This window comes from Schistocerca nitens, chromosome 6, assembly GCF_023898315.1.
Source record: "Schistocerca nitens isolate TAMUIC-IGC-003100 chromosome 6, iqSchNite1.1, whole genome shotgun sequence".
Classification (NCBI taxonomy): domain Eukaryota; kingdom Metazoa; phylum Arthropoda; class Insecta; order Orthoptera; family Acrididae; genus Schistocerca; species Schistocerca nitens.
Window position 1 is genome coordinate 336,980,599 of NC_064619.1, and position 22,127 is coordinate 337,002,725.

Below are 22,127 nucleotides of genomic sequence, written 5' to 3' on the forward strand. Positions count from 1 at the left end.
CAGTCCAGTTACTAACATCACCTATTCCATCAAAGGAAGGGCTACCTGTGAAACCAGTTATGTGATCCACAAGCTAAGCTGCAACCACTGTGCTGCATTCTATGTAGGCATGACAACCAACAAGCAGTGTGTCCGCATGAATGGCCACCGACAAACTGTGGCCAAGAAACAAGTGGTCCACCCAGTTGCTGAACACGCTACCCAGCATGATGTTCTTCATTTTAATGACTGCTTCAAAAGCCTGTGCCATATGGATCCTTCCCACCAACACCAGCTTTACTGAATTGCGCAGGTGAGAACTTTCCTTGCAGTACGTCCTATGTTCCCATAACCCTCCTGGCCTCAACCTTAGTTAGTTACTGTCCTCACTCATCCAGTCCGTTCTGTGTTCCCATTCCAGCACTACACAGTCGTCATTCCACCATGACACCCAGTTTTTTTATTTCTCTCCTTTTCCTCAACTTCCTGCCCCGCCCCCCTCCCCAACCTCTCCCCTGCCCTCCGTTTAACCTGCAGCACTTTACTGTCCACCATCCGCCACCATACTATCCCTCCTCGTCCCAGTCTCCTCCTTACCCTCATCCAGTCACCACTCCCATCATGCACTGGTGCTGCTGTTCGCGGTGTTGTGTCAGTTGTCTGAGACTGCAGTCGTGTGTGTGAGTTGCGTTTGTGTGTGTGTGTGTGTGTGTGTGTGTGTGTGTGTGTATTGTTGACAAAGGCCTTAATGGCCAAAAGCTATAAGTGTGAGAGTCTTTTTGTTGTGCATATCTGCGACTCATTATCTTCTCTGTATGGTGAGTAGCAACTTTCCTTCTCATAATATTTTTACATTCCATCCTGGATTTTCCATTGTTTGATTAAAAGAAATTTCAACAATACAATAATACTCTACCAGTTTTGTGCCAAAATTCCTTTTTTTTTATTAATTTAATTTTTTTAAATTGGGGTGCACATTACATTCAATGGCATATTACATTCATGTAAATACAGCATAGAGAAGGGCAGCACAAATGGTCACATGTTTGTTCGATCTGCAGGAGAGTGTAACAGAGATACTGAAGAAGCTGAACTGGTGGACTTGAAGATATACGTAATCTATCCTGAGAAAGTCTACGAACAAACTTTCAGGAACTGTCTTTAAACAATGATTCTATGTGGGACATGCACAGAGATCATGAGGATAAGATTAGAACAGTTACACCATGCATAGAAGCATTCAGTCATTCTTTAAGTGAGTGGAACGGGAAGAAACCCTAATAATTGGTACAGTGGAATGTACCCTGTGCCATGCACTTAATGTTGGTTTACAGAGTACAGATGTAAATGTAGATGTAGACATTTGCATCTACCAGCTTAGGTTTTTCAGCATTTCCATAACCCTCTTCTGGGAGGGGATTGCAAAGCCATCTCTGTCTCTGTCTGTTTGAGGTGTGTGTGTGTGTGTGTGTGTGTGTGTGTGTGTGTGTGTGTGTGTGTGTGTACAGACAAAGGGCAATCTTCACATTGCAGTTACCTCTGATATTATATATGTGTTTTCCTAGATGTCATCATTGTTTCTTATCTTCCAAACCTCTTTCCTTTGTGTTGCACTCGTTATTTTTCTAGTGGCCCATCTTTCAAGTACCTTTAGTGTTACCAGTTTGTAATTCATTGTTATGCACCAGCACACATATAATCATTCTGATCTTACCACTGTAGTATGGTGTGTAGTCTCCATTTTATTAATTAATCTATGACCATATCTGTACTCCATAAGCCACCTTATAGATTGTGGTGGAGTGTGCTTTGTGTACTTTTGTCAACATCTTTTCTTGTTCATCATGAAAGATACACAGGAAGAACAATGTGTTTCATTCAACATCTCCTTGTCTGTAGTCCCATGCTTTGTTTTACTCATTATGCAGTCATATGTTTCATCAGGAGTTTCTTTACAGTGATTGTATACCACGGGGGACCTCTCCTCTCATGAACTGCGCTACTAAGTACATATCTATAAAGTGCTTGGTTAGCTGTTCGGCTAAACTTGAGCCAAAGTTCTTCTACATCCTTCTCTCCAGCACTAAATGTTTAAAGTTCCTTTTGAAATATGACACTGTCGCTTTATGTAGTTTGCTGAACATAAAAATCCTTTTTTTATAGTTGAATTTTGTACTTTGATAATATTTTTTCTACAACTGCCTCAATCCCACTGATATCAGTTTCTATGCGAATATCCTCCAAGAGGTCAGATCAGTTTGTTGCTATTCGATCAAACATCTTCACTAAAGCAGCCACCCAACTGTAGGAATGCACATGGCAGGTGTCATATATGAGCCATTATTTGCAGCTGGGTACACTCAAGTGTGCAAAGTCGCTGCCAGCAAAAACTCGTACATATACCTGGATGTAACACTTTGTAGGAGTATGAAATGGAATGATCACATGGGCTCAGCCGTGGGTGAAGCAGTGTATAAACTTTGGTTATACACTGAACTATTATTTGCAGTGTCAAAAGTTATCAAGGACAGATATTTATTCAGATCATATATTAGTGGTAGCTGAGGTTCTAGTTTAATTGAAAAGAAGCTGGAAAGGACAGAAGAGAGAGCTCATTAACTTTGAGAACTGAAAGACAAAGGCAATTGTGAAAAATTAGAGAATGCATATTGTAAAATCATGATGCATTGACAGGAAATGGAATGCACAAAAGGAAGATGCAATCATTTTAAAAATGGTATCAAAAAGGCAGCTAAGGAAACGCTTGGAATCAAGGAGAGGAAGAAAGTAAAGAAAGAATGGTTAACACCAGATACGATAACCAAGATGGATGACCACAGGAAATGGAAAACTGTAAACACAGAAGAAAAGCGCAACTACAGGGGGTTAAATAATGAATTAAGAGGGGAGGAAGCATAGGAGAAATGGCTGACAGAAAAGTGTGACAAGAGAGAGAAATTAGAGATAGAAAATATGATTTGATGTACAAAGAAGCAATGGATTTGACATTCAGGGAAAAGAGAAACAACAATGGACTAAAGGAAGTAGAGGCAGCAGACAGTAAAATGGTGAGTGAACACCAAGAAATAATGAGAAGATGTGAAGAATAAATAAAATGGCTATACGCTGCAGACAGCCGACCAAGTGAAGAAGAAGATGAAGTTGCAGATGATGACAAAGGAAATTCAATACTATCTGTGAGGTTGAAGCATCTGTGAAGGAGACGAAAAATAGAAAGGCAATGGAAATTGATGAGATTTCTGCGGAACTGTTAAAGTCATTGGAAAAAGAAGGGAAAAGGGAGTGGATCGAATTGTGTGTCAGGAAAATAGCCAAAGGACTTCACAGAAAATACCTTAATACCTATAGAAAAGAAAAATAACAGCAAAAAGTGTGAGGAACAGAGAACAGTGAGTCTGCTATCACATGCAGCCAAACACTTGCTGAGGGCACGCAACAGAAGGCTATATGGAAAGCTGAATTGTATAATAGGAGATGAGCAATTTGGTTTCAGGCGAGGAGTGGGAACTAGAGATGCCATTGGGCTACTGAGAGTGATAGCGGAGAGGTACATGGAGAAGCAAAGGAAGGTGTATGTTGTGTTCATTGATCTTGAGAAAGCTTTTGCTATCTGGAGGACATTATTAATGAAAGTTTTGATGGAAGGAGAGGAGTTTGTATAGGGGGTCAGAGAGTGGATTGTATGAGATTTGCAGACGACATGGTTGTGATGGCAGAGAGTGCAAGAGAGATTGAAAAAATGTTAGATGATCTAAACACAAAATTAGAAGAATATGGAATGAAGATTAACAAGAAGAACATGAAAAGCATGGTAATTGGAGGAAAGGGGAGAAAAAGTCATATGAAAATAGGGGGAGAGGAAATAAAGAAAGTGAATAACTTCAATTACTAGGGAAGTCTAATAATGGACGATATGTATTGCTCAACAGAAATTACTAAAATAATCGCAATGGAAAATGAGGATTCCAGAGGAAACAAATTACTTTGCGGACCACTAAACAAAGATCTGAGGAAAAGGCTTGCCAAATGTTACATCTGGAGCATTGCACTGTGTAGTACTAAGACCTGAACATTGAGGAAGGAAGATTTAGGAACCAGGTTTTAAATTGTAAGACATTTCCAGGGGCAGAGGTGGACTCCGACCACAATCTATTGGTTATGAACTGTAGATTAAAACTGAAGAAACTGCAAAAAGGTGGGAATTTAAGGAGATTGGACCTGGATAAACAGATTAAACCAGAGGTTTTACAGAGTTTCAGGGAGAGCATAAGGGAACAATTGACAGGAATGGGGGAAAGAAATACAGTAGAAGAAGAATGGGTAGCTTTGAGGAATGAAGTAGTGAAGGCAGCAGAGGATCAAGTAGGTAAAAAGACGAGGGCTGGTAGAAATCCTTGAGTGACACAAGAAATATTGAATTTAACTGATGAAAGGAGAAAATATAAAAATGCAGTAAATGAAGCAGGGAAAAAGGAATACAAACGTCTCAAAAATGAGATCGACAGGAAGTGTAAAATGGCTAAGCAGGCATGGCTAGAGAACAAATGTAAGGATGTAGAGGCTTATCTCACTAGGGGTAAGATAGATACTGCCTACAGGAAAATTAGAGAGACCTTTGGAGAAAAGAGAACCACTTATATGAATACCAAGAGCTCAGATGGAAACCCAATTCTAAGCAAAGAAGGGAAAGCAGAAAGGTGGAAGGGAGTATATAGAGTGTCTATACAAGGGCGATGTACTTGAGGCAATGTTATGGAAATGGAAGAGGATGTAGATGAAGATGAAATGGGAGATATGATACTGCGTGAAGAGTTTGACTGAGCACTGAAAGACCTGAGTCGAAACAAGGCCCCGGGAGTAGACAACATTCCATTAAAACTATTGACAGCCTTGGGAGAGCCAGTCCTGACAAAACCCTACCATCTGGTGAACAAAATGTATGAGACAGGTGAAATACCCTCACACTTCAAGAAGAATATAATAATTCCAATCCCAAAGAAAGCAGGTGTTGACAGATGTGAAAATTACCAAACTATCAGTGTAATAAGTCACGGCTGCAAAATACTAACACGAATTCTTTACAGACGAATGGAAAAACTGGTAGAAGCCGACCTCGGGGAAGGTCAGTTTGGATTCCGTAGAAATGTTGGAACACGTGAGGCAATACTGACTCTACGACTTATCTTCGAAGCTAAATTAAGAAAAGGCAAACATACATTTCTAGCATTTGTAGACTTAGAGAAAGCTTTTGACAATGTTGACTGGAATACTCTCTTTCAGAATCTGAGGGTGGCAGGGGTAAAATACAGGGAGCGAAAGGCTATTTACAATTTGTACAGAAAGCAGATGGCAGTTATAAGAGTCGAGGGACATGAAAGGGAAGCAGTGGTTGGGAAGAGAGTGAGACAGGGTTGTAGCCTCTCCCCGATGTTATTCAATCTGTATATTGAGCAAGCAGTAAAGGAAACAAAAGAAAAATTCGGAGTAGGTATTAAAATCCATGGAGAAGAAATAAAAACTTTGAGGTTCGCCGATGACATTGTAATTCTGTCAGATACAGCAAAGGACTTGGAAGAGCAGTTGAACGGAATGGATGGTGTCTTGAAGGGAGGCTATAAGATGAACATCAACAAAAGCAAAACGGGATAATGGAATGTAGTCGAATTAAGTCAGGTGATGCTGAGGGAATTAGATTAGGAAATGAGGTACTTAAAGTAGTAACGGAATTTTGCTATTTGGGGAGCAAAATAACTGATGAGGGTCAAAGTAGAGAGGATATAAAATATAGACTGGCAATGGCAAGGAAAGCGTTTCTGAAGAAGAGAAATTTGTTAACATTGAGTATGGATTTAAGTGTCAGGAAGTCGTTTCTGAAAGTATTTGTATGGAGTGTAGCCATTTATGGAAGTGAAACATGGACGATTAATAGTTTGGACAAGAAGAGAATAGAAGCTTTCGAAATGTGGTGCTACAGAAGAATGCTGAAGATTGGTTGTTATTGTTGTTGTTGTTGTTGTGGTGGTGGTGGTGGTCTTCAGTCCTGAGACTGGTTTGATGCAGCTCTCCATGCTACTCTATCCTGTGCAAGCTTCTTCATCTCCCAGTACCTACTGCAACCTACATCCTTCTGAATCTGCTTAGTGTATTCATCTCTTGGTCTCCCCCTACGATTTTTACCCTCCACGCTGCCCTCCAATACTAAATTGGTGATCCCTTGATGCCTCGGAACATGTCCTACCAACCGATCCCTTCTTCTGGTCAAGTTGTGCCACAAACTCCTCTTCTCCCCAATCCTATTCAGTACCTCCTCATTAGTTATGTGATCTTCCAATCTAATCTTCAGCATTCTTCTGTAGCACCACATTTAGAAAGCTTCTATTCTCTTCTTGTCCAAACTATTTATCGCCCATGTTTCACTTCCATACATGGCTACACTCCATACAAATACTTTCAGAAACGACTTCCTGACACTTAAATCAATACTCTATGTTAACAAATTTCTCTTCTTCAGAAACGCTTTCCTTGTCATTGCCAGTCTTCATTTTATATCCTCTCTACTTCTAGTTTCAGTAGATGGGTAGATCACAACTAATTAGAAAGTATTGAATAGGATTGAGGAGAAGAGGAGTTTGTGACACAACGTGACTAGAAGAACGGATTGGTTGGTAGGACATGTTCTGAGGCATCAAGGGATCACCAATTTAGTATTGGAGGGCAGCATGGAGTGTAAAAATCGTAGAGGGAGACCAAGAGATGAATACACTAAGCAGATTCAGAAGGATGTATGCTGCTGTACGTACTGGGAGATGAAGAAGCTGGCACAGGATAGAGTAGCATGGAGAGCTGCATCAAACCAGTCTCAGGACTGAAGACAACAACAACAAGTCATCCCTTTCTGATTTCATTTTTTTCGTGTTGTTATAGAAAGCCAGCCTTTTTTCCTTTATTGTGGTAGATATCTTTTCATATAACCCCGTTTTTGATATCATATGAAATGTAAACTCATTTGCCTTTCCTTTTTCGTTCTTTGATCTTCATTAGAAATTTCATTTTTCGTTTTTTCATTTATGAGCTTTCCTTTCTGGCATTTGTCACTGTTAGTGATAAACATTCAAATAAGACTGTGGTACTGTTGTGCCTGAATTAGATATGATACGGTATGAACCATGGACCTTGATACAGTAGATGACTTGTGTGCCTCAGTGATAAAGATAACGATATTGTAGGTACAGCCATCTCGGAGGGGCAGCAACCTTTTCAGTAGTTGCAGAAGTAACAGCCTGGAATAATAGCAAAACATGTAGCATCGTTAGCACCAAATTTAGTCATATATATGATGAAGTGCTATTCCAAAGATGCATTTGTCAGAAATAACCTAGAAATATCGCTATATAGCTGTATATGCACATGGTGTGTGTCCGCTTCTGCTTCAGTGCCAGTTATATATATTCCTTTTAGTTTTATTTGCACATTGTTGTTGTAAGGTTATTGTAAATTCCTCATTCTGTATAAGAATGAGGAAGTGCAGAATTGTTCAGGTCAAAAAATGCTAAATGGTTGGGGATTTCGAAAAAGACATTTTGACAAATGTACATTCAATCACTGTTTCAATAGTATTCATTCAGAAATATCAAACTTAGTTTTTTTCAAGGGGATACTTCATCCCATTAACAGCGGTATGGGCATGTATAAAAAAGAATTTCTCTCTCTTCTTTTGCTCTACACTAAAACATATACAAAGCCAATCAAAATCAAAGTGCATCTCTTGAGTAGGTTTATTTGTGAGTGACCTGCTCATCCTTTTAATATATTTGTTACAAAAGTGAGGAGGCTATTGTGTATTTGTAAGTGTTTCTCCAGTACTGATATTTGCCTTCTGGAGGTAAGTATTGGGCAGCAATACTGTCTCATAATTTTATGATTTTCTTGAGTAGATCTACCTTTTGATACTTGAGATATTGCATTAGAATGACATGACTTGTGTTTCATAATTTAGTCTTACGTTATACTGATGTTATTTTATAACGTCAAAAAAATTAATTATTGATAAAATTACACTGCTGGCCACCGTAAATGCAACACCCTGAAGGAAGCATCCGAATCAAGAGAAATTTACACCATGAGTTTGCAGCGATGAGATATGCAACTGATTAGAATTTCAGCGCAGACGCACATCACGCGCGCCTGTGGTGCCACCTCATAGCGCCATTTAAGGCTTGGCGATTTCGATGAGTGTACGTTCGGCACGTGTGTTTACCTTGTGGTTGTTTCACAAGACGATCATTTATGCCTCGTAGACAACAGCGAACATCTTTTGATCAGGTATCCGAGTTTGACAGAGGAAGGATAGTGGCTTACCGAGATTGTGGATTATCATACAGAGAAATCTCTAGTCGTGTTGGACGAAACCAAACAACTGTAATGCGGATATGTGACCGTTGGATGCAGGAGGGTACGACGGACCGACGTGGTCGATCGCATTCACCGTGGTGCACCACTGCACGTGCTGACAGGCAAATTGTGCGCATGGCAGTGACGGATCGCTCAGTGACATCCCGAACCATAGCACAGCACATTGCGTCTGTAATGCATCATCCAGTGTCTGCGCGTACCATTCGACGCCGTTTATAGCAGAGTGGTCTGTCCGCAAGACGTCCATTGCTTCGTCTACCATTGACGCAGAACGACAGACGTCTCTGTCGCCAATGGTGTGATGACAGACGGATGTGGACGGCAGAATGGAATGACGTTGTCTTTACTGATGAGGCACGCTTCTGTCTGCAGCACCACGATAGTCGGATTCGAGTGTGGAGGCACCGTGGAGAGAGGATGCTGGACAGCTGCATTATGCACCGCCACACTGGTCTTGCACCGGGTATTATGGTATGGGGCGGTATTGGATATTACTCTCGCACGCCTCTAGTACGCATTGCCGGTACTTTAAATAGCCGGCGCTACATATCCGAGGTGCTGGAGCCAGTTGTCCTTCCTTACCTTCAGGGCTCGGCCACAGCCATATTTCAACAGGATAATGCGCGACCACATATGGCACGCATTGTCCAAAGGTTCTTCGTCAATAACCAGATTGAGTTGCTTCCCTGGCCGGCTCGCTCTCCGGATCTTTCGCCGATAGAAAACATGTGGTCCATGATTGCTCAACGAGTGACCCAGATTACATCCCCAACTGCCACACCGGATGATCTTTGGCAACGTGTGGAAGCTGCTTGGGCTGCTGTACCCCAGGAACACATCCAACGTCTCTTTGACTCAATGCCGAGACGTGTGGCAGCGGTGATCTCCAACAATGGCGGCCACTCTGGCTATTGATTCTGGCAGGAACGACATGTCACAGACGTCTGTAAACATAATCATTTGATACTTGGTCAACATGTGATCTACAAAATAAATTTTGTTGTGCTACCTCTTGTCTTTCTTGGTGTTGCATTTACGGTGCCCCCCTGCGGGTTCGGGGGTTAGAATAGGCCCGCGGTATTCCTGCCTGTCGTAAGAGGCGACTAAAAGGAGTCTCAAATGTTTCGGCCTTCTGTGATGGTCCCCTCTCGGGTTTGACCTCCATCTTTCTAAATTATTCCAAAGAGCGAGCCAATTGGGGAAAGGCGCCTTACATGGTGCACTGTATCCGTCGTGCATTGAGACCTTTAGCCGGCTTTTTCGTCGTTGCAATGGTGTCCCGCTCGTTTTCCATCTCTTGGGCGAGCATACGTCCCTGGGTGCGATTACCACGCTGCACTCTGCAGTGTTGCTTTTAACTGCGATGACGACCTTGGACATTTTTGCACCTAAGATCCAGCACGGTAGCCAGTCCGTTGTGGTGGGGCCGCCATGTACCCTGTTGGTTGTAGCCCCCCTGACAACACAGGGATCGCTCTACTGATGCCTGCGCCGTTAACTCTCCACGTATGCCAAGGAGTAGATGCCCATCTCCCTGGGGCATCAGGACTCCCGGCAATGGCCATCCTGCCAGGTGGCTATTGCTGCGGCTGGGTGGTGCCCGTGGGGAGGGCCATTGGTCGGAGTAGGTGGCATCAGGGCGGATGACCCGCAATGAAGCGTGGTACATCATCTCTCGCTGGCGGCCAGCCACCAGCAGTCTCTAAGCGTTCGAGGGCTCATTTTAAAGCTAACGTTTATGACCCCAAATCGTTCCCATCCCTGGCCACACCATGGGAATAACGAAAGGCAATGAATGACAGTGACGTGTATTCGCCCAGGTATCTCGTCTGTACCAGAGCTGATGGTGACTCGTTTCTATCCGTGAAGCCTCAGTTCTTTGTAGAGCATTTAGAGGCCGAGTTTGGGGAGGTGGAGGGCTTGTCCAAAATGCGCTCTGGGTCAGTTTTGATAAAAACGGCATCCTCTGCCCAGTCACGCAGGTTACTTGCTTGTGACAAGTTGGGGGATGTTCACGTTACCATCACACCACATAAGAGTTTAAATATGGTCCAGGGTGTTATTTTCCATTGGGACCTCCTTTTGCAGTCTGATGATGAGCTGCGCGCCAATTTAGAGCGCCGAGGTGTTCATTTCGTCCGGCGTGTTCATCGGGGTCCGAGGGACAATCAGGTAGCTACCGGTGCCTTCATCTTGGCCTTCGAAGGTGATACCTTACCAGTGAAGGTCAAGGTGATGGTCTACCGGTGTGACGTCAAACCCTATATCCCTCCCCCGATGCGGTGCTTTAAGTGCTGGAAGTTCGGCCACATGTCCTCTCGCTGTACTTCTAGCCTCACATGTCGAGATTGTGGACGCCCATCTCATCCCGGTACTCCATGTGCTCCGCCTCCCGTCTGTGTCAACTGTGGAGAGCCTCATTCCCCTTGCTCGCCGGACTGCAGTATCTTACAGAAAGAACGCAAAATCATGGATTATAAGTCCCTGGACCGACTGACTTACGCTGAGGCTAAGCGGAAATTTGAACAGCTACATCCCGTGCGCATTATGTCATCTTATGCCTCCACTGTCACTCCTGCTCCAGCTCCTTCAGCTGCAAGATATACAGTCAGCTCTCAGAGTCAGAGGACCTCACCTGCCCCCTTGGCGATGGGGGCCCCATCTCTCGCTGTTGCTCCCACACCATCTACCTCGGGAGCAGCACCCACTAAACCACCGGGGACACCAGTCCCCACTTCTAAGCCAGAGAAGCGTAAGTCTTCTTCGGCTTCTCTCGCTCGGAAGGGATCCCTTGGGTCACTCCCTTCCCAGGTTCCTACCAGCAGCACAGCAGACACCAACCAGTGGCTGAAGAAGCCACAGGTCGCTGGTCGACGGGCTTCGCGATCCTCTTTGGTCCTGGAGACTGACTCCAATAAGCCCTCTCAACAACGGCAACCAAAGGAACAGCGAGAGGAAACGACTTTGAAGACCCGTAAGTCCAAGACACCTGCAGTGGCACCTACTCCACCGCTACCTAAAAGCTCTGCGTCTGAGGATGAGGTGGAGATCCTTGCGTCCGCTGAGGACCTCGATCTCACCGATCCCTCAGACGAAATGGATAGCACTTGCACGGGTGCTCCATCGGAGGCAGCAGGTGACCCAGCGGCGTAATCTGCCTTCCCAGTCCCGTCACGCCTTTCTCCGCAATGGACAATACCATCCTCCAGTGGAACTGCAGCGGTTTCTTCCACCATCTAGCTGAGCTCCGCTAACTTATCAGCCTTCACCCTTTCTTCTGCATTGCTCTTCAGGAAACTTTGTTTCCAGCAATACGAACCCCCCGCCCTCCATGGCTATCGGGGTTATTATAAGAACCGGGCAGCATATGAAAGGGTGTCTGGTGGTGTCTGCCTCTATGTCCTTCACACTCTGCACAGCGAGTCTGTCCCTCTCCAAACACCTTTAGAGGCTGTCGCTGTTCGGGTGTGGACGCCACAGACTGTTACCGTCTGCAGTCTTTACCTTCCACCGGATGGTGATGTCTCGCAGCATGTCCTGGCTGCGCTGATAACCCAATTGCCGCCACCTTTCTTGCTATTGGGCGACTTCAACGCCCATAACCCTCTGTGGGGTGGGTCAGTGGCAACAGGTCGAGGCGCCACCATTGAGCGTTTATTGTCGCAGCTCGATTTTAAATGATGGTGCCTTCACACACTTCAGTGTGGCGCATGGCTCATACTCCGCCATTGACCTTTCAATCTGTAGCCCTAGCCTCTTACCATCTGTCCAATGGAGTGTGCATGACGACCTGTGTGGTAGTGACCTCTTTCCGATCTTTCTGTCACTACCACAGCGTCACTCTTCTGGGCGCCCTAGCAGATGGGCTATGAATAAGGCTGACTGGGACTTGTTCTCCTCCACTGCCGCTATTGAGCCTCTCTCTAATGATGACATTGATGCGGTGGTTCAATCGGTCACCACCGGCATCATTACTGCCGCCGAATCTGCCATTCCCCGTTCCTCTGGGTCCCCTCGGTGGCGGACTGTGCCTTGGTGGTCGCCTGAGATCGCTGCAGCGATTAAAGATCGCCGGCGGGCGCTACAGCGTCACAAGCGACATCCCTGCAGTGAACACCTCATCACCTTCAAACGGCTGCGTGCGCGGGCCCGCCGCCTTATCCGCCAAAGCAAGCAGGTGTGCTGGGAGCGGTATGTGTCCACCATTGGCCTCCATGTCTCTCCATCGCAGGTCTGGGCCAAGATCCGACGCCTCTATGGCTATCGGACACCTGTCAGCGTCCCTGCGCTCTCACTGAATGGAGCAGTTTGTACAGACTCCGGCGAAATTGCCAACAGCTTGGCAGAGCATTTTGCTCTTAGTTCCGCTTCTTCTAATTACCCACTAGCCTTCCACTCCATTAAAGAGCGGATGGAACATCGGAGCCTTTCGTTTCGCACCCACCATCCTGAATCTTACAATGCTCCATTCAGTGAGTGGGAATTTCGCAGTGCCCTAGCCGCTTGCCCTGATACTGCTTCTGGGCCAGATGGCATCCACTGTCAGATGCTGAAACACCTTTCAGTGGACTGCCAGTGGCGCCTCCTCGATCTTTACAACCGTCTTTGTGTCGAGGGGGAGTTTCCGTCGCAATGGCGGGAAAGCATTGTCATCCCCGTTTTGATACCTGGAAAGAACCCTCTGGAGGTGGACAGCTACCGTCCCATTAGCCTCACCAACATTCTTTGCAAGTTGCTTGAACGGATGATGAGCCGGCGCTTGAGATGGGTACTGGAGTCTCTGGGCCTTCTGGCTCCTTCTCAGGGTGGGTTCCGTAAAGGCCGCTCCACCACCGACAATATGGTGAGCCTGGAGTCGACCATCCGAACTGCCTTTGCCCGCCGTCAGCACCTGGTCGCTGTCTTTTTCGACATGCGGAAGGCGTACGGTACGACATGGCATCATCACGTCCTTTCTACGCTTCATGGATGGGGTCTTCGGGGTCCTCTGCCGATTTTTATCCGCAATTTTCTGTCGTATCGTACCTTCCGCGTGCAAGTCGCGGCCTCGTATAGTTCCTCCCACGTCCAGGAGAATGGTGTGCCACAGGGTTCTGTTTTAAGTGTCTGCCTGTTTTTAATAGCCATTAACAGGCTCGCTGCGGCCGTGGGAAATTCTGTCTCCACTTCCCTGTATGCTGACGACTTCTGCCTTTACTACAGCTCTACTGGCATTGCAGCTGTTGAACGTCAGCTACAGGGCGCTATCCGCAAGGCGCAGTCTTGGGCTGTAGCGCATGGTTTTCAGTTTTCGGCTGCCAAGACCCGCGTTATGCATTTCTGCCGGTGCCGAACAGTCCATCCTGATCTGCGGCTTTATCTTGCCGACGAACTCCTTGCTGTGGTGGAGACCCACAGGTTTTTGGGTGTACTTTTTGATGCCTGGCTGACTTGGCTGCCTCAGATTCGGCAGCTTGAACAGGCGTGTTGGCGGCATCTGCTCTGAGATGCTTGAGCCACACCCGCTGGGGCGCCGACCGATCCACCCTGATACGGCTCTACCAGGCGTTAATTCAGTCTCGTCTGGATTATGGGAGCCTGGCTTATAGCTCAGCATCCCCATCTGCGCTGCGGGTACTGGACCCAATCCTACACAGCGGCATACGGCTTGCCACTGGTGCTTTCCGCACCAGCCCCGTGGACAGCATACTAGTGGAGGCAGGTGTCCCTCCCCTGCGGTTACGGCGCCAACGTTTGCTGGCCGCTTATGCTGCCCATGTTTTCAGCTTGCCCAGGCATCCAAACTATCGTCTCCTGTTCCCACGATCGGTCGTCCATCTGCCAGAACGTCAGTCCCGGTCTGGTTGTACAATCGCGGTCCGCGTCAAAGAGCTTCTCTCCGGGCTTCGGGTTTTCACTGTTCCACCTCCTTTCCGGGCCACTTTGCATACACACCCATGGTGTGTTCCTCGCCCTTGCTTTCGGCTCGACTTGGCACAGGGCCCAAAGGACTCAGTCCCTCCAGAGGCCTTCCGCCGCCGCTTTTATCCCATCCTGGCCACGTATCAGAGCTCTGGCATTGTTTACACTTACGGTTCGATGGTTGCTGGTCGTGTCGGGTATGCGCTCACTCTAGGGGACCATTCCGAACAACGTTCCTTGCAGGATGGCTGCAGCGTTTACACTGCTGAGCTGGTCGCCATCTTTCGTGCCCTAGAGTATATCCGCTCCTGCTCAGGTGAGTCGTTCGTTATCTGTAGCGATTCCCTGAGCGGTTTACGAGCTCTCGACCAGTGTTTCCCTCGTTCTTGTTTGGTGATGGCTATCCAAGAGTCCCTGCATACTCTTGCCCGTTGCAGCCACTCTGTGGTCTTTGTGTGGACCCCCGGTCATGTCGGTATCCCGGGCAATGAACATGTTGACCGCCTGGCGAAAGAGGCCACGAGTAAACCATCTCTGGATGTTGGCCTCCCAGAGACTGATTTGCGGGCAGTCCTCCACCGAAAAGTTTTTGCGCTTTGGGACGCTGAATGGCGCGATTGGATCACGCCCAATAAACTCCGTGCAATTAAGGAGACGACGACTGTGTGGCAGTCATCCATGCGAGCCAACCGCAGGGACTCAGTCGTCCTTTGTCGGCTCCGCATTGGCCACTCTTGGCTGACACACGGTTACTTACTGCGTCGGGAGGACCCTCCTCTGTGTCGCGGCTTTGACAGTGGCCCACATTTTGTTGGCCTGCCCCCTTTTAGCTGTGGTCAGGCAGACATTTGCACTGCCTGATACGTTCCCTGCCCTTTTATCTGATGACCCTGTTATGGCTGGCTTAGTTTTAAGTTTTATTCGGGCAGGGGGTTTTTATTGTTTACTCTGAGTGTTTGTTCTGTTCTTTTGTGTTGATTCTGGCCATTGGCCTACGATTTTACGCTGAGTTTTTAATGTGTTCTCGGTGGTTGGCTTTTCCTTTTTATCCCTATGGTCGACCAACCACCGTCACACTCTGTGATTTTAATTTGTTTTGTCTGATCTCTGTAGGAGTATTTCTTGTCCTGTGTCGTCTGACGTCTTTCCTGCTGTTCGTTTTTATTCTCTTTGGGTGGTTTTAATTTTTTGGAAAAAGGGACCGATGACCGTCGCAGTCTGGTCCCTTTAATCCCCCAAACCAACCAACCAACCAACCATTTACGGTGGCCAGCAGTGTATTTAATAGGATAGATAAAAAAATCTACTCACCAAGCAGCGGCAGAACACACACACATAAAAGGCTGTTGTGACTGGCAAGCTTTCGGAGCCAGTGGCTCCTTCTTCAGGCAAAAGTGTTGAAGTGGAAGGAAGAAAGGTGAAGGAAAAGGACTGGAGAGGTCTAGGAACTGAGGTAGATTTTGGGAAAATCACCCAGAACTGTGGGTCAGGGGAGACTTATCGTACAGTAAGTCCCCCTAACCAGCGGCTCTCTCTGACTTTCCCAAAATCTACTTCTTTTCCTAGATGTCTGACCTGCAGTTCTGAGTGACTTTCCCAAAATCTACCCCTCTTCCTAGATCTCTCCAGTCCTTTTCCTTCACCCTTCTTCCTTCCCCAGCGAAAGCTTGCTAACCACAACAGTCTTTTTGTGTGTGCTCTGCTGCCACTTGGCGAGTAGATTTTTTATCTATCCAATTAAATGATGTTATTTTATTATTTATTACTTGTGATGCACTTTGTTTAGATGTTTGAGCTCACAATGGCAGTTACACTTTTTCTGTAAAATATATAACAGTAAATATAAACTAGTCACTAAATAAATGTTTGGCCTTGTTCACTGCCATTCATAATTGACAGGCAGCCTATAAGTCAACAGATTATACCTGTCTTATATTTCCTTTTTGTGAGTGTCAATATGAACATCTTTACATATGCTTGTATTTGTCCATACTTACAATTCCATTCACTGTTTTCCAGTGCCAGACTTCTGATGATGGAAGCTACTGTCCAAGTCCAGAAATAAAAAACAGTGAAGAGTACTGCAACAGTTTCAGCAGAAATGAAGTAAATGGAAGTTGTGATGCTAGCAAAAATAGTCAACATCCATTATCTCAGCACATTTCTTTCCCGAGCACTACTTCGATAGTCTCTCCTAGTGTTGCAGACATGTTTTCATCAAGTCAGACGACTAATAATGAAGCAGAAATGTTCTTTAACAGCATTCCAACATCAAATGCTCTTGGTGAGAACTCCAGTAATTATTCATCCTTTCCTTATCAAACTTCTAGTTTCATATCACAGGAAAGTATTTACCAGAAAGCGCAGTCAGTAAATGGTGTGACCACTTTATCATCACAGTGTCAGCCTTGTCCAGGCGAAGTGACAGAAGCATTTTCTAATCCACAGTCTGGTGCTGACGTTGTTCAAACTGATTCACATTACACGGGTGGAAACCCGGAAAAGGAAAATGTGTCAGACTCTTTTGAGTTTGATTCAATGAAAATAGCATCTACATTTCATAACAATGAGACAGGGAATTGTGCAGAAGTCACAACAGCTCACCAGAAACATCAGACTCTACCCTCTGATAACTCTTCTTCCATAGACTTACCTAGAGAAACTGTGGATGATATTTCTGTTCAGCAAGCATTGCCACAGTTGTCTTCTGTAGAGGAAGGCAAGAAATTAAATCCTAAAGGAGAAGAAAATATGTCACATAGCAACCCAGAAATGTTTAATGTTGCTCAAAAATTAGTGTGTGAAGAAACTGCTGCTAAGTCATTGCCTTTGTCGAGCACAGAGAGTCTCCGTCAGATGTCATTGCAAATTAATGATCTTATAAGCGAGACATTTAATGGGAATTCTGATGATAAAAGAAATAGTGTATCAGAACTTGAACACAGAAATCAGGAGCTGGCTTCTATGCTGGCTGTGGAACAGCAGAAGAATGAACAACTCCATTTACAGTTGAAGGAACATGTGAGTATTATTACTGTTGTTAATATTAAGTGTTTATATAATTATATAAGACTCTAACAGCTCTCTAACATTTAATTATGAACTGGATAGAAACAAAATAAATAACTAGTTGGTATACAGAGTGCAGTCTAAATTGCTGGACTGATCTTTTGCCCAGGCTTACTGTTACTGTTATCTATCCAGTGCCTTTTGGACAACCTTGTTTAGAAGCATCGCTGTAGTTACTGTTATTGAATGTATAGGTAATGGAAGACTTGATTTTTTTTAGTGAATAATTCACACAAAGATCCTTACATAAAACATAGAAGTTCCAAAATGGATTTATGAAACATCCTCAAGACTGAAAAACATTGTACTTTTCAAAATTCATTAAAGCTGTGTCCAGCTGTGCAGATTTAGTTTTTGTGTGGATATCCTAAATTATTTAAGGCCTGGTTTTCAGCATTTTTGAGTTTATGACTCCTATTCTGAGCATCTATGTTGTTTCCATGGCTCCATTGTAAGATATCTTGTATAAACTGAAATAATTAATAAAAAAAGTTGTGAATAAATTACTACTCACCTCAGAGCGGCACTTGATCTTTCTTCTTGTTACACAACTTCTCAAATCTTGGCATCAAATGAGATACAGCTACCCTTATTTTCTTCTCTACTCAAAGTCTTGATCTGTATTCGGTTTTGGTTACAGCCACTAATGAAAACTGACTCTCACAGAGATAGGAGGTCGCAAAAGGAATTAAAACCTTTCTGGCTCAAGCTTAGAAACTCTTTTCGTGCTGAACACCAAAATATTGGCTATATCATTCATGAAAACTTCACATTTAGTGAAGAGTCTGGTGAAAGCTCTATCAGCTCCTCCTCTTCTGCGGTGTTGAACCCAGAAGGAGAATCATTACTGAAGGGATTTTGAACCCACTGAAACATATCACAGTTTTCAGGAAAGAATTTTTTTAAATGAACATCAACATCAGATAAATGTCATTCAGTTATAAAAATTCTGCAATGATGCCTATATCATTGTAATTTGTAAAATACTGCAAACTTGGGGAAATAGTTCATTTCTTCTCCATTGTTCATTTTTCTCTTCAAAGGAAGAACTTCCTTTTGAAGGCCGAAACATTGTCAATAAGATGAATGAAGAGAGGTTCAGTTTCTTGCAGAGCCTTATTCAGTGAGTTTAACGTCTCAGATATATCACATAAGTATGCAACCTTCAGTAGAAAGTGAGTAAAGCACTTAGCAATGATGTGATTTTCTTCTTCCACGTAAGAACAGACCTCTTGCCTAAGTTCAAAATTGTGTGATAATACATTTCCCCTGGAAAGCCAATGAGTGCTGATATAAAATAACAGAGATGTATGTTCAGCCCCCTTATAGTGATGCATTTGTCTACAAAATCTAGCTTTCTAAGGATGAGTTTTAATAACATTCACTGCATTTATGACAGTCTGCAGCACTTTATTTGCATCAACACTCAAATGTTGTGATGCAAGTGCTTCTCCGTGGATAATGCAGTGCATCTACATATCAGAATCTGTGCCACTGATGAGTGTTTGTGGACCACTGTAACACCCCAACGTGGATCATGCACCATCAGTACACACGCCAACACAATGTGCCCTGTTAATTTGATATTCTGTCATGCAGTTGTCCTCTATTATGATCAAATCTTTGCCTGTGGTACCTGTGCTTACTGCCCCCCCCCCCCCAAAAAAAAAAAAAAAATTAAAAAAATCATAACTTCGTCATTAGTAAATCACACATAGCAATTTAAAGGAGCATCTCTACTGCTATCAGTGGTCCTATTAAACAGCAAACTGAACTCCCTTCGTATAATTTTTTCTATAATTTGTTCATGATGATTGTCTCCCAAATCTTGAATTCATCGACTAACTGTAGTGTTATACAAACAAATGGGGAAGAGTTGGACTCTACAAGCATCAGTAGCGCATGGTAGAATTAGTTTTTCCGCAGTCGTATTGGCTTCGTAACGTGTCCCTAATCGGTAAACTACATTGTAGGATGCTAGAAGTACTTTATTCAAGATTTTTGCCTGCTTTGAAAATGATGCTTTTTGTTCTTTCATTTGACTCAGTTTCTTAGAAAAATATGTTCTTGGTTTGACCATGGTATTCTTATGAACTGATACTTTAATTTGCTAGGTAGGATATAAAAACAAAGTACTTTCTAAACATGGGTAGTTCGCGAACAAACGAGTGCAAAGGAACGGTTCACCAAGATGAACGAAAGGACCGAGGAACGATCGGTTCATAGTTCACTTCGGTTGCGGCGGTCTACTTATAGTTCCCGGGAACGAGGAACGATCGGTTCACAGTTCACTTCAGTCGCGGCGGTCTACTTATAGTTCCCGGGAATGAGGAACGATCGGTTCATAGTTCACTAGTTCACTTCGGTCGCAGCGGTCACTTCGGCAGTTCTCGTTCCAGCCTCGATCGCATGCTCGTCTCAGTCTCGGTATCCCTAGGCTGCACTCGTCGTTCTTCGCATGACCACCTGTCTCAGTTCCACTGCCGACTGCTCCTAGTTAGTTCAGTATCCAGTTGTTCGTTTCGTTCACTGCGCTCGCCTATTTTACATGTGTTCCAAACTGTTCTTGCACTTGGTTCTGGCTATTCAGCGTCCACGACCAGTAATCAAAAAGTATTTTATAGTTACGTAAATTACATAAAAATTATGTTGTATGTAATAGGTACGTCATTTCAGGTAACAAAAGGGCATATTAGCTCACTTCATTATATCGATGAACAGCAGAAGACATACTTACAACAAGGCAAGTTGTTGTTGTTGTTGTTGTTGTTTTTTATTCATGCATTTTTTTGGTTTCATCGAATTGATTTAGCAGCTAACTTTCAATAATTTGCTTAATTTTTAGTGTAAGAAAATTCATAAACGATTTTTGTGTATCTTTCATATACAAAACATTACATTTAGGAAGGCTCTAATTATTTTTAAGTTTGGTTGTTTCCAATTTGCATTACCTGCTAGTTTGATTTCTTTGAAAAAAAAAAAAAAAAAAAGTGTGTTGTGGGTCATTTTGGCTCAGTAGGAAAAGCGGTGCCTCTCCATTTGAAAAGACATAGATTGCCATAAAATCATATTTACTTATTATCTCAAAAACATTTCTTCAGAAGGAGCTTTCAAACCAAAAACTTTATTACTGTTAACTTTGTTATTATTATTATTTCTACATTAACTTTAATAATGCAACATAAAAACCTAATTTTTACTAAGCGTGTAACGCAAGTATGAGAAAACCACATTTTATTTTATGCTTCCATAAAGTCTGTACTTCGCCTATGAACTCAGAGACAACGTGAAGTATATATAGGGTGTAAACGATTATTGTTTACAACGTAGCATAGCTGTGTAGTGGAAGTCGAAACGAAGAATTTTATACAAGACACTTGTGGTCTATTACGTTGGGAAACAGCCACCAACAGGTTTACAAGACTACATGAGCTATAGCCCATGCACATCGAGTGAGATTTTCATGTTCTCTTCTCCATCTCTCAACACATCGTCATCGATTGTTTCGCAATTGTAGCTTGCATTATTTCTTCACTGCCTAATTATTACATGTTTGTCTGTTTGTTGTATCTGCTCGTAACGGGCAGCACATTGTCCGTAATTGGCGAGCAGTCTGTACTCGGGGCCGGTTTTCCGTGCGCCACCCTATCTATATTATTTCCCTGAGATCAGCCACACAAGCTAAGGTTGGCTAAACGACAGGTTCTGCACAGTCACAGAAATTACTTCTAAAAGTGTGTAAGAATTCTGTAATGAAGAAAAACTCTGTACTCCAGGGGGGAGGCAAGTGCCCCCTCTTTGTGCCCTCCATCCTTCAGTCACCTACACTACTAGTTTTCAGTTTTTCATAATACCATATACCAAGCACAAATGAACGGTGAACGAGTAAAAATGAACGGTTCCCAAAAAAGAACGATCAGCAGTGAACTAGTTCCCAAGGATGAACGAGTTTGCCCATCTCTAGTACTTTCAGACACACAACACAATGTGAACAGTTATCGTTTTTCACAACAGAGCACATGAAACCAAAATCTAAGTTACTGTTGTCATATTTTCTATACTTGTGTTTCCTCTCATTACCACTTTCCTTGTTGTGCTCAGCAGGTGCTCACTTTTTGCTTCCACTTAACAAATTTAAAAAACTTTTCCATAGTTTATCAACTGTATAACAATGTCACAATATAATAAAAAATGGATTGCAAACACAGCAATAAATGTAAGTGTAACACATGATAGTTCAATTTTGAGGTTACGACTGCTTATGCAGGCTGGCCAACGTCTAATGTGGAATTCCTTGGAGGCCACACAGGTTGACATCAGAAATGGAATTTCCCACAACTGTCTTCTTTCCCCCTAACTGCAAAACAAATCCGTGGCTCCCCAGATGATCAATCATTGTGCACCAGAGCACTGCAGCGCCCAGATTGAATACCACTGGTGTAATGTAAATGCTGGTATGATTCAGCTTGTAAAGGACATGTGCGATTCCCTTCCCCATCCTCCTTCTTTCCAAACTTGTGCTCCTTCTCCATTGACCTCATTGCTGGGATATTAAACCCCATACAAAATTTCCTTTTCCTCTATTTCAAAAGTCATGAGGAGGACAATGTTGACAGTGTTTTTCACTAGTAGTGACATTGTCTGCAAATAATTTAGTCACCAGGTAGAACAATAAGCAAGGACTTCTATCAGGAAATGTAGCTACTCACCAGCCCAAGTCCAGTAATTTATACACTCCTGGAAAT

At 43.9% G+C, this 22,127-nt stretch overlaps 1 protein-coding gene across 1 annotated transcript in view; it reads left to right on the plus strand.

Moving 5' to 3' along the window:
• Window positions 1-22,127, plus strand: part of LOC126262204 (golgin subfamily A member 2-like) — a 129,414-nt gene that overhangs the window by 18,295 nt on the left and 88,992 nt on the right. Inside the window, exon 3 of the mRNA XM_049958624.1 lies at window positions 16,333-17,334. Coding sequence (XP_049814581.1) covers window positions 16,333-17,334 — 1,002 coding nt within the window. The remainder of the gene's footprint in view (window positions 1-16,332; window positions 17,335-22,127) is intronic.